Here is a 12,762-nt window from a genome sequence, read left to right on the forward strand (position 1 = left end):
AGAGCGAAACTCTGTCTCAAAAAAGAAAAAAAAAAGAAATAATGCTCTTTAAAATCTTCCCCCTTAGGACTTAAAAATCTGAGTTTTTCTATTTATGTTTTCTCTTACATTAAATTATTGCTTCAGAGTATCTTTTTTTTTTTTTTTTTTTTTTTTTTAAAGAAACACCATTTAAGCTGGGCATGGTAGCATGTGCCTGTAAGTCCTAACTACTCAGGAGGCTGAGGCAGGCGGATCACTTGAGAACCCAGGAGTTCAAGGTTACAGTGAGCTATGGTCATGCCACTGCGCTCCAGCCTAGGCGACAGAGCAATACCTTACCTCTTTCAAACAAACAAGCAAAAAAACCTACTTACTTGTTGAGTCTCTTCCATTTTTTCCCAGAATTGTCAGAGCACTTCTCAGAGATGTTTTCCAGATCAATGACCTTTGGATGCATTGTTAGTTTCTGCTTATCTTCAATGAAGTATTCTCATGTTTTGGGTCTCCTTTTCTCCTCTATCTTATCCAGCTCCTGGTTCAGTTATAAGTTTTTGTAAGTCGGGGCAGATAATTATTGAAAGGCATTTAACTAAAGCATAGTAAGTTACGAACATGGGCTCTGGAGCTTGACTAACTTGGAGTTTAATCCTAGCCAGCTTTTTGCCCTTGGAATGTATTTAGCTACTCCGTGCCTCAATTTCCTCATTTTATAAAAGAGGGATAATAATGGTACCCACTCTTAGAAGTTTTTGTGACGATTAAATGAGTTTATACATATAAAGCACATAACAAGCCTCGAAAGTTGGTGATGATTACAGATGTTTTTGAAAATACTCTTCCTCCAGGCCGGGCGCGGTGGCTCACGCCTGTAATCCCAGCACTTTGGGAGGCCGAGGCGGGCAGATCACAAGGTCAGGAGATCGAGACCATCCTGGCTAACGCAGTGAAACCCCGTCTCTACTAAAAATACAAAAAATTAGCCAGGCGTAGTGGCAGGCACCTGTAGTCCCAGCTACTCGGGAGGCTGAGCCAGGAGAATGGCGTGAACCTGGGAGGCGGAGCTTGCAGTGAGCAGATAACGTGCCACTGCATTCCAGCCTGGGCAACAGAGCAAGACTCCATCTCAAAAAAAAAAAAACAAAAACTCAAGAGCAATCTATTTTTCCCATATATTGTCATTTTGCTCCTTCAAAGGATCTACAATACATTATTTGCCAACAGATAATGTGTACACAATGACCTTTACTGCCCCCTCCTCTTCCTGTGGGGGTTTTCCCTCTTCAGAGCTGCAGTTGAGGGTAGTGTGCATAGCCCCTGCCTGTAGCATTTTAATAAATATTTTTTTCCCAGATAAAATGCAATGCAAAATACTTGTGCTACAGTCTGTCCTGCTTAAGAACAGGCATTGTGGTGTATTGGAAGTGGTGATCTGTTCCCTTTTTTATAAATCCATTCAGCTTATCAGTTTCTACCTCCTTTCCCACTCTATGCTGCTATAGTAATTCAGAGCCCAAACTCCAGGATTTTCTGCTTGACCTCCCCCAACCCTGAATGTTGAGGTTATAAGAAATTGCCCCCACTCTAGACCCTGAGGACATGGGCTTCTGTCTTGTTTCTAGTACTGCTGCACACACTGTGGTTTGAGTGATTATATGAAGCACTGCTAGTTTGTCCAGAATAGCCAACTCTTACTTACTGTAAAGAGAATTTACTGTAATTTACTAAATTTAGTAAATTACCTACAGAGAACATTCACTTGACCTTTAACAATCCTCAAAAATATAAATGTGTTCTCACAAGTGGAAACTCCTAGCTACTTATGTAAGTCACTAATATTACACATTGATATTTCTACTGTATTTCGATAAGTATAGACTCAGAATGCAAAAATGTATCAAACTTTTCAAGGTTACCAAGAAAAAAGCAGAAGAAATTTATTTTTAATTTCAAAATGTTTTGGGACTTCATCATTTTGATTTTTAAAAGTTAACATAGAAAATAATAAAAAATGAAACAGCTTATGTGAATATAAGCTGACCCACAGTAGTCACACTGATTACAGCAGGCCTTCTGGTCACATAGGATTGTCTCCTTAAATAGCAGAGGTTGTCTACAGCTTCTGAATTAGCATGGCAGAAGCACCTCCTCCTCCATTGCAAACACTGGCAAGACCGTATTCTCCTTGCTTCAAAGCATGAGTCAAATGACCGACAATCCTGGCTCCAGACATCCTAAAATTAAGAAAGCATTTACTTCTTTAATGAAGTACAGAATTTATGACTAACCAAAATGTTTCTATTCCAATTTAACTTCTTGAGAACCTTACTAGCCCACTACTACTTGCTGAATTAACTACTACTATTCTAAAACAAACTTGGAGGACTTGTTTCAGGAAGGGTCACAGATCTTAGATCTTTTTTTGAGATGAATTCTCGCTGTCACCAGGCTGGAGTGCAGTGGCGCAATCTCAGCTCACTGCAACATCCACCTCCCAGGTTCAAGCGATTCTCCTGCCTCAGCCTCCCAAGTAGCTGGGAGTACAGGCATGCGCCACCACACCCGGCTAATTTTTGTATTTTTAGTAGAGACAGGGTTTCGCCATGTTGGCCAGGACGGCCTCGATCTCTTGACCTCGTGATCTGTTCGCCTCACCTCCCAAAGTGCTAGGATTACAGGCGTGAGCCACCATGCCTGGCCAGGTCACAGATCTTTTAAAGTACAGAACAGTATAGTGGATAGAAGAGTAGAGTATAATGGAAGAGGGTTGTGGGATAAACTACATATTAGGGGACAGGTGCACTGAAATCAGCCCCCACCACTATAAATTCATCCATGTAACCAAAACCCACAGTACCCTATAGCTAATTAAATAAATAGGAGGAAAGGGGCGGGGGGAGTCTAAATGTACACTTTTTCTTCCTCAGCATAAAACATTATTAGGTTTCAAATAACAGATGTGACAGGTCTCTGTTCAGTACTGGATACCATCCATCAGAAATGGTTTTTGCCTTATGAAAGATGGGTAGGAAGGAAAACTTAAGAGCAATAGGAATTATGAAGCAGTTTTAAGTTTAGCTAGAAACACAAAGGCAGCTATTAACCCAGATATAGTTATTATTTTTACCTACCCAATTGGATGTCCCAGAGAAACAGCTCCTCCATTGATATTCACTTTTTGGGGATCAATCTCCAACATTTTAATGTTTGCTAGTACAACCAGACTAAAGGCTTCATTTACTTCCCACAATGCAATATCTTCTTTTTTCAATCCCACATCTTTAAGAACCTTAAATTTTTTAAAAGACATGATGTTCAAATAATTAGCAATCACAAGTTAGTCATCATTTCCTTGAAATACTACAATTTGATGTAAGTTATTTAAATATGGAAGTTCTTGGTTTCGGATGGAAGGATCTCTATTTTCAGATTTTTTTTTTTTTCCGATGGAGTCTTGCTCTATCTCCCAGGCTGGAGTGCAATGGCGCCATCTTGGCTCACTACAACCCCTGCTTCCCGGGTTCAAGCAATTCTCCTGTCTCAGCCTCCTGAGTAGCTGGGATTACAGATGCCCACCACCATGCCCAGCTAATTTTTTGTATTTTTAGTAGAGATAGGGTTTCACCATGTTGGCCAGGCTGGTCTCAAACTCCTGACCTCAGGTGATCCGCTCACTTCGGCCTCCAAAAGTGCTGGGATTACAGGCGTGAGCCAGTGCGCCCAGCCTATTTTCAGATTTTTAGTTGCTCATCCTATTCCATTATATCAAAGAATTTTGTTTACATTATGTCTGTTTTGACATAGGGGACAGAAAATTTGATTTTCTTTCCACAGATATTTGAAAAGGTGCATTTTCTATTTAGGGGCACATAATGCTTTATATATTCTTAAGCTCTGCTTTACTGATTGTGTGTTGCTTGGTTCTATATTCTTTTTTGTTGTTGATTTGTTTTGAGACAGGGTCTTGCTCTGTCACCCAGGCTGAAGTGGAATGGCACAGTCATGGCCCACTGCAGCCTTGACCTCCCAGGCTCAAGCGATCTGCCTGCCTCGGCCTCCCAAGGCGCTGGGATTACAGGCGAGAGCCACTGCACCCAGCCAGTTCTATGTTCTTGACTGTTAATAAAAGAGGTATATTAGTTTCTACTATTAGTAATATTAATGCATCCTCTGCAGTTTCTGCTTTATAAATGTTACTGTAGGGTTATCTAGGCCACAGATATTTACATCTGTTGCAGTTTCATTGTAAGTCATTTATTTAAAATCTTACACTATATGATCTGTTTTGTTTTGGTAGTTCCTCAGCTATGCAGGAAGGTGTATTTGTGCCAATGATTATCCCTATGCTAATACTTTTTTTTTTTTTTTTTTTTTTTTGAGACGGAGTCTTGCTCTGTCGCCCAGGCTGGAGTGCAGTGGTGCAATCTGGGCTTACTGCAAGCTCCGCCTCCCGGGTTCACGCCATTCTCCTGCCTCAGCCTCTCCGAGTAGCTGGGACTACAGGCGCCCGCCACCACGCCCGGCTAATTTTTTTGTATTTTTAGTAGAGAGGGAGTTTCACCGTGGTCTCGATCTCCTGACCTCGTGATCCGCCCGCCTCGGCCTCCCAAGCTAATACTTTTTAAAACATTACTAGTGAGTGCCCTAAAACACTACTAGTGAGTGCCCTTTTTCTTTACAGAAGAAATTTGTTGTAAGCAATAATAAAATTAACATGGAACTCTTCCTCCACCTTCCTCTCTTCTGCTAGTGGACTGAGGTAGCTTTCTAGCCTCTACAGCTCAAACAGCTTCCACTGTTCCAACAACACAAAACAAAATATGGCACCCATATATAGCCAAGTCTGTAGCTCTCAGAAGTTATTCTACCTTCAGAATCCAGAATTGTTTATTACCCTTGCTTTCCAACGTGATGCACTCACTTTCAGAAGCTACGTGTTCCTGTCATTTTCTGAGATCTGCCAGCTCTGAGCAGATCATCACTCCACTGGCCCCTTGTTTCTGATCCTTCTCTATTCTTGTTTCCTACTGATTCTGCAGGTTTTTTTCGTTGTGGGGGGGAGAATCTGATTTTATAAAATACTGCAATTTTTTTTTTATGTGGGTGCTTACAGAAGTTTACTGTCAGGGTGAGGCCCTCTCAAAAGGAAATATTTACTTAAGATTTCTAAGAACCCTGAACCCCTAAAACTTTCTTTTCCTGTGACTGCTTAGCAATTTCCCACTGAGACTTGGATAGCCCTTACTGACAATTTGGAATATGTAGGTTTTCTGTCTCTAGTTTTACTGTTTACTCTGAAGACCTGCTGCCAGCTGTTCCCTTTCAGAATGGAGTCCTCTCCTGGGGAGTGACTAGTTGCTTTCCATTCTAGATCTGGAACCACCAGCCAGCATTCCCTCCCCTTTGTGGTTACACCAGGTGTGTGAGTTCTGTATGATACTTACAAGTAATTCAGATGTGTAGTTTTACCTTTTCTACCGAAGATGTAGTTTGTGAGCTGTTCTTTATTTATTTTTTTGTTTGTTATCCTTGTTGCTCTTACTCGTTACAGGAGAAGACATGGGAAGATTTGAAACCAAGCTATCTCTCTGCTTTGGCAGATAAACAACATTTAAAATCTTAAAAACTGCAACCTTGGTATAAGCAAACCAGAAGTTGGCATAATGGAGTATCGTCCCTCACTTTGTTCTCACCATAGATGCAGCATATACAGGAGCAATTGGAAAATCAATAGGTTCTACAGCAGCGTCAGCAAATGCTGTTTAAAAAAGGGGGGGGGAGTGTTAAAATCTTTTTTTACTGTATAGAATATGCAAAAGCCAAGTTTAGCCCATTAAATGCACATTTCCTAACCCCTTTAATATATGTAAATATATTTCTTCCTTTTCTAGGATTCTACACTTTATAAAATTACTCCAGTAATCTAAGACACTGATTTTCATTGGGAGGGAGTTTGGGGGTATTTGCCTCTAGGAACACTGGCACCATCTAGAGATGTTTCTGGTTGTCAGAATAGTTCAGATGCCACTGGGTAGAGACTAAGGATTCTGCTAAACATCCACAATGCATAGAACAGTCCCTACAACAAAGAATTATTTAGTGCAAAATCATAGTGCCGAGGTTAAGAAACCATGATCTAAGCTAAGAAAAAAATGAAGTTATAAGGCTTTTTATAAAGTAACAAAATAGCATCTGTTAAGTCCTTAGGAAGAAGGCAAGACAGATTTTTGCAGCTAAAAATCGGCTTAAGGACATTGAGAACTTGCCCAAGGCCACAGAGTTAATAAATATTAAAATGCCACACATCTAAATTTTGTATTTCTGGACTCCTAATCCCATATTCTTTTTTTCCTATATAGCTGCCTCTCTAAGAAAATGCATGTACTTTATTTTCTTCTATTTATCATACAGGACAGGAAGTTTTTTAAAGCTTAATCTTTAAAAAAAAAAAAAAAAAAAAGATCTTGCTCTGTTGCCTAGGCTGGAGTGCAGTGGTGCTGCAGCTTTGACATCTTGGGCTCAAATGATCATCAGCCTTATTCTCCTACGTAACTGGGACTACAGGCATGCTACTACACCTGGCTAATTTTTTTCTTTCAGAGATGGGGTCTCACTGTGTTGCCCAGGCTGGTCTCAAACTCCAGGCCTCAAGCAATCCTGCTTTATCCTCCCAAAATGCTGGGATTACAGGCATGAGCCACTGTGCCCAGCCCTTAAAGATTAATCTTATATAAAGTATAATGAAAATATTAAAGGAGCTTCTATCTCAATTGAAATATGTATCAATTAAATTCTGCCACAAATACAACCTATAGATAGTAATACTTAATATTGGAGTTGGCTGTATCTAACAAGTAAACTCAGCTTCATGAAGAGCTTTATAGATGTTTAGAAACCTTATTTTTTTTAAGACAGGGTCTCACTCTGTCACCCAGGCTGGAGTGCAATGGCACAATCTCAGCTCACTGCAACCTCAAACTCCTGGGCTCAAGGGATCCTCCCACCTCAGCTTCCCAAGTAGATGGTAGTACAGGGCACATGCCACCATGCTCAGCTAATTTTTTAACTTTTTGTAGAGACGAAGTCTCACTATATTGCCCAGGCTGATTTCGAACTCCGGGGCTCAAGCAATCCTCCCACCTCAACCTCTGAAAGTGCTGGGATTACAGGTGTGAGCCACCTCGGCTGGCCTTACCTACTATTCTTGCCAGTGGTGTAACATTGAGCCTTTTCGCTGCATCTGCCGTCATGAGAACCAGAGCAGCGGCTCCATCATTCAGTGTACTGGCATTGGCAGCTGTTACTGTGCCTGAAAGCAAAAATGAGCATGAAGTCAAAACATTCCTTCACAATAAATGCATTTGGTTCAATTTAACAAATACCTACTGCCTGGGCTGCTAAATGTTTAAAGAAATTACAAATATGGGTGGAGACAATTCCTGCCCTCAGGAAACATGTACATAGCTAACTCCAAGACAACGTAAGAATGCCTTTTTGTGGACATAAAACTAACAGTTTTCTCAAAGATCAGAAACATGCATGATGGCACTGGGTAAATGCTGGTCTACAACTCTTGAAAGATAGGGACCAGTTAATATTTTTGTCTCCAGGGTCTACCTTTCCTTATTCAATATATAGCAGGTACTCACTACATATTTTTCAAATCAGGTATTTCTTCTTATCTAGAATCACCTGGAGTTAAATATAAATGAATGCTAAAAACTACTGAACCACTTTAAATAGGAGAATGTTATGGTATATAAATTATATCAATAAATCTGTTTTTTTCAATGCCAGTGAAGACCCTATCATAGACTGCTACATATGAAAATCTGAATTCTATAGTCATGTTATACATCTCTTCCCTGGGATTTATATATTGAAGGTATAAACTATCAAAACAATTTTACATGAGCCTGATATATTGAAAATGTTAACATCTAGATGTTTTCTAGAATTTTTAAAAATCCTTAAGCAATTCTAAGAATTAGATAAGGTATACTGGCTCAATTTTTTTCTTATGCTTCATTTCTTAACACTAACCATTTTCTTTCTGGAAAACTGTCTTCAGCTTTGGAACTTTGCTAAAATCAACACGTTTATATTCTTCATCTTCTTTCACCACTACATCTGGTTGACCTAAAATAAAAATATTTTAAGTGAAATCGCTGAAGCCAAGTAGTCATTCAGCAATCACTCAAAACAAGTAGTCATTCAGCAAGCAACTGTTGTACAAGATGCCTAGTAGTCTGTGCCTCCCTTTGTATCCCTGCTTCCCTTAAACCATCCCAAGTAAACACTCATCTAGAATCTGTTAACTATAATCTCTATTATGTTACCATCTTAAAAAGAGAAACAAAGTAGCCTCACAATTTTTTTTTTTTTTTTTTTTGAGGCAGGGTTTCCCTCTGTGACTTAGGCTGGCATGGTCACAGTTTACCTGATCCTCTCCAGGCCCATGTGATCCTCCCAACTCAGCCTCCCAAGTAGCTGGGACTACAGGTGTGAGCCACCACAGCCAGCTGATTTTGTTTGAAATGGTCGTGGACAGTCTCCCAATAGAGTGCAATGCTACAAACCTAGCTCACTGCAGCCTCGAACTCCTGGGCTCAATTGATCCTCCTGCCTTGGATTCCCTAGTAGCTGGGACTACAGGCGTGTGCTGCTATACCCAGTTAATTTTTAATTTTTTTGTGTGGAGGCCAAGTCTCACTTTGTTGCCCAGGCTGGTCTCAAACTCCTGGGCTCAAGCAGTCCTCCCACATCAGCCTCCCAAAGTGTTGGGATTACAGGTGTGAGCCACTGCACCCAGCCACAAAATTTAAATCTACACCTCCACATCCCATTCTCTTCTTCACCTCCCTTCTATGATCACAGACCCCACTCTCCTGACCCCAGAGGTAGCTATCTGACCTACACTAAATAAGCTCTAGTAGTATTCTATCATCTAGAGCACAGTAATCATTCCTGGAATAGAATTGTAACCTAAAGCAAGTTAAAGAGTCTTTATTGTGGATTTATTCTGCTGGAACTGGTGAGAAAGTCTCTCCTTTTTGAGAATCCTATATATGTGACCCTAGAGGTAGAGGCAGCAACTTTAGAAAGGCTGAGGGAATAAAGCATAAAAGCCTGCAGGTCTGAGAAGCCAAGAGAGCATGTCTTAGTAGTAGTGAACACCCAGTTCCAATCCCTGAAGTTCCCAGAGCTGAATGGTTGCTACTGTTCATCCTTCAGTTCTTGGAGGCACTCCCGGTAACCTTCTAGTAAATCCCTTTTCAATTTAAAATACCGTATTGACTGTCACTTATAGGAAAGAGTTCTAATAAATTTCTCAAATTTAAAATAATACTCAGGGATATTATAAATGGATTGAAACCTGACATTAAGTTGGGTAGATTGAACTGGCAACTCTTCCCTTTTTATTAACCATAAGCAGTATCCTCAGTTGAACCAAGATAATGTCCTAATGTAAAACTTAAGCATAAAACATTCAGCAACATGAAAAGTCTATTCATCCTTTTTGGAACATTATCTCTCTACCTTTTACTGTAACCGTGACAGGAGTAACTTCATTTCCAAATTTCCCAGCTTCCCAGGCTGCTTTACTTCTGGTATAAGAATTAATAGCATAAGCATCTTGTTCATCTCGTGCAATATTCAGCTTCTTTGCTGTATTCTCAGCACAGCTGCCCTGATAAAAAGTTGAAATATTTTAAAGTTAACTTTGCATAATTTAGAAAATATCTATTAACTTTGCATAACTTACAGTGTTTAGTAGTTACATTTCTTAAAATATATTTCTTAGGCCGGACGTGGTGGCTCATGCCTGTAATCCCAGCAGTTTGGGAGGCCAAGGCGGGCAGATCATGAGGTCAGGATATCAAGACCATCCTGGCCAACATGATGAAACCCCGTCTCTACTAAAAATTAGCTGTGTATGGGGGCAAGCGCCTGTAGTCCCAGCTACTCGGGAGCCTGAGGCAGGAGAACTCTTGAGCCCAGGAGGCAGAGGCTGCAGTGAGTCAAGACTGTGCCACTGCACTCCAGCCTGGGCAACAGAGCAAGACACCATTTCAAAAAATAATAACAACATATATATACACACACACACACATATATTTCTTTCTATACCAGGTCACTTTTCACTCGTATTTTTTTTGAGACGGAGTTTGACTCTTGTCACCCAGGCTGGAGTGCAGTGGTGCAATCTTGGCTCAATGCAACCTCCACCTCCCGCGTTCAAGCAATTCTCCTGCCTCAGCCTCTTGAGTAGCTGGGATTAGACACCACCACCACGCCTATTTTTTTTGTATTTTTAATAGAGACGGGGTCTCACCACATTGGCCAAGCTGGTCTCAAACTCCTGACCCCAGGTGATCCACCTGTCTCGGCCTCCCAAAGTGCTGGGATTACAGGCCAGAGCCACCGCGCCCGGCCCATTCATGTCTTATCTTCACATACTTGAATCAGCCAAGCAGTTGCTAGCTGAGCGTCAGAAAATACCCTATTTAAATGTGGGAAAATTTCTTTAATGACTGAGCCATGCCGATGCAATAGGCATACAAAAATATTTTCCAAAAGTACATGGCTAAAATCAACATTTATAGAGCCCATCTTTCAGTTCAGTTTGTAAAGTACATACAATAAGAAAAATCAAACAGTATTGGACATTAGATAGCATTTATCCACTAAAAAGCACATTTACCATATGAATTTTATTGTAGACATCAGTTAGCCCGTCTTTTACGATCAAATCTTCAAGCTTTACCCCACCATATGGTGTTGATCCCCTGTTCATTACATATGGAACATTGGACATGCTCTCCATCCCACCTGCCACCATCACATCCTGCGCAGCAACACCAGAAAAACCCAGTGTTAATTCAAATAGTTGCAAACCCATGACACCCGTTATACAGCTACCACCAAACAAGTATTCTACATGCATTTATTAAACATTTGTTACACAGTGAATATAGGAAGTACCCTCTTTACCACTTCACCCTGATGAAAAGAAATGGTGTAAAATGATGAGAAATAAGTTGGCTGGGTGCAGTGGCTCACACCTGTAATCCCAGCACTTTAGGAGGCTGAGGCGGGTGGATCACTTGAGGTCAGGAGTTCAGGATTAGCCTGGCCAACATGGTGAAACCCCCTCTTTACTAAAAATGCAAAAATTAGCTGGGTGTGGTGGCGGGCACTTGTAATCCCAGCTACTCGGGAGGCCAAAGCAGGAGGATTGCTTGAACCTGGGAGGCGGAGGTTGCTGTGAGCTGAGATCGTGCCACTGCACTCCAGCCTCGGGGGGCAGAGCAAGACTCCTCAAAAAAAAAAAAAAAAAAAAGAGGCGGAGGTTGCAGTGAGCTGAGATTGTGCCACTGCACTCCAGCCTGGGCGACAGAGCAAGACTGTCTCAAAAGAAGTTTACAATCAGGCATTAATAAGAATACCAGAAATCTGGCCACGCACAGTGGCTCACACCTGTAATCCCAGCACTTTGGGAGGCTGAAGTGGGTGGATCATGAGGTCAGGAGATTGAGACCATCCTGGCTAACACAGTGAAACTCCATCTCTACTAAAAATACAAAAAATTAGCCGGGTTTGGTGGCACACGCCTGTAGTCCCAGCTACTCGGGAGGCTGAGACAGGAGAATGGCATGAACCCGGGAGGCAGAGCTTGCAGTGATCCAAGATAGCGCCACTGCACTCCAGCCTGGGCGACAAAGCAAGACTGTCTTAAAAAAAAAAATAAAAAATAAAAAAAATACCAGAAATCTTTCATGTAAAACCATCTTCTGAAATTCTTAAATTTTCTTTTAGACAGGGTCTCTCTGTTGCCCAGGCTGGAGTGCAGTGGCACGATCTCAGCTAACTGCAATCTCTGCCTTTTGGGCTCAAGTGATCCTCCCACCTCAGCCTCCCAAGTAGCTGGGACTACAGGCATGCACCATCACACCCAGCTAATTTTTGTATAATATTTTTAGTAGAGATGGGGTTTCGCTATATCACCCAGGCTGGTCTCAAACTCCCAGACTCAAGCGATCCGCCCACCTCAGCCTCACAAAGTGCTGGGATTACAGGCATGAGCCACCGTGACTTGGCCTGAAATTCTTACCTTCTAACCCTTCATTTCATTCATGCTGCTAAAAATTTAATGTGCTCTAGAAGATTAGACGTAATCTCAGTTCATGAAAATAATCCTACATCCTTGACTGAGATCCTCATCATCTCTTCCTGGACAGCTGAAATAATTTTTCACTTGATCTGACATGCAGCCTTTCCACCAAAGCATCATCGACACTCGTCTGACTCATTTTGGCTAGAATGTAAATCTGATCATTTCACACCTTAGAGAACTCAGCATAATATATAAAGCCTTTACAGTATCCCTTCTCTCCCCTTTTTCAGTCTCGCAGCCTAACCTATACCTCAGGTCACACGGAACTAGTTAAAGCTCTCCAGAGACACCATGCACATTTCACACACATATCTCTGCACTTCCCCCATCCACCAACATGTAAAACACCTATATTTCCTTTAAAACTAATCAGAACACTACTTCATGTCTGCCTTGACCATTTATTTCTATCCTTTCTTGAAAGTTTCTCTTCCTTTGTGTTCCCCAATTACTATGCAATCCTTTTAATATTATTATATGTTTATACATCAAGTCTTCCCACTAGACTACGCTCCTTTGAGGCCAGACACCCTGTCATATTTTTACGTCCTTGGCAACTGGCATATAGAGGTTTAATAAATATTAATCAACTTGTTATTACAAGT

The 12,762-nt window shown here is 41.1% G+C and overlaps 1 protein-coding gene across 2 annotated transcripts in view; it reads right to left on the bottom strand.

The window, feature by feature from the left end:
* Positions 1-1,890: 1,890 nt before the first annotated feature.
* The window catches only part of ACAT1 (acetyl-CoA acetyltransferase 1), a 28,937-nt gene continuing 18,065 nt past the window's right edge, over positions 1,891-12,762 (bottom strand). The window contains exons 6-12 of one of the 2 annotated variants that reach the window (XM_003253095.4): positions 10,685-10,828; positions 9,520-9,670; positions 8,023-8,118; positions 7,175-7,288; positions 5,673-5,737; positions 3,111-3,268; positions 1,891-2,213 (exon numbers count right to left, since the gene is read on the bottom strand). In XM_003253095.4, the coding sequence (XP_003253143.2) occupies positions 2,093-2,213; positions 3,111-3,268; positions 5,673-5,737; positions 7,175-7,288; positions 8,023-8,118; positions 9,520-9,670; positions 10,685-10,828 (849 nt within the window). In that variant the 3' untranslated portion in view covers positions 1,891-2,092. Of the gene's footprint in view, positions 2,214-3,110; positions 3,269-5,423; positions 5,738-7,174; positions 7,289-8,022; positions 8,119-9,519; positions 9,671-10,684; positions 10,829-12,762 lie in introns of those variants that run through there. The other variant, XR_004033659.1, reaches the window with a different exon arrangement.

The sequence above is a fragment of the Nomascus leucogenys genome, chromosome 15 (assembly GCF_006542625.1).
Source record: "Nomascus leucogenys isolate Asia chromosome 15, Asia_NLE_v1, whole genome shotgun sequence".
Classification (NCBI taxonomy): domain Eukaryota; kingdom Metazoa; phylum Chordata; class Mammalia; order Primates; family Hylobatidae; genus Nomascus; species Nomascus leucogenys.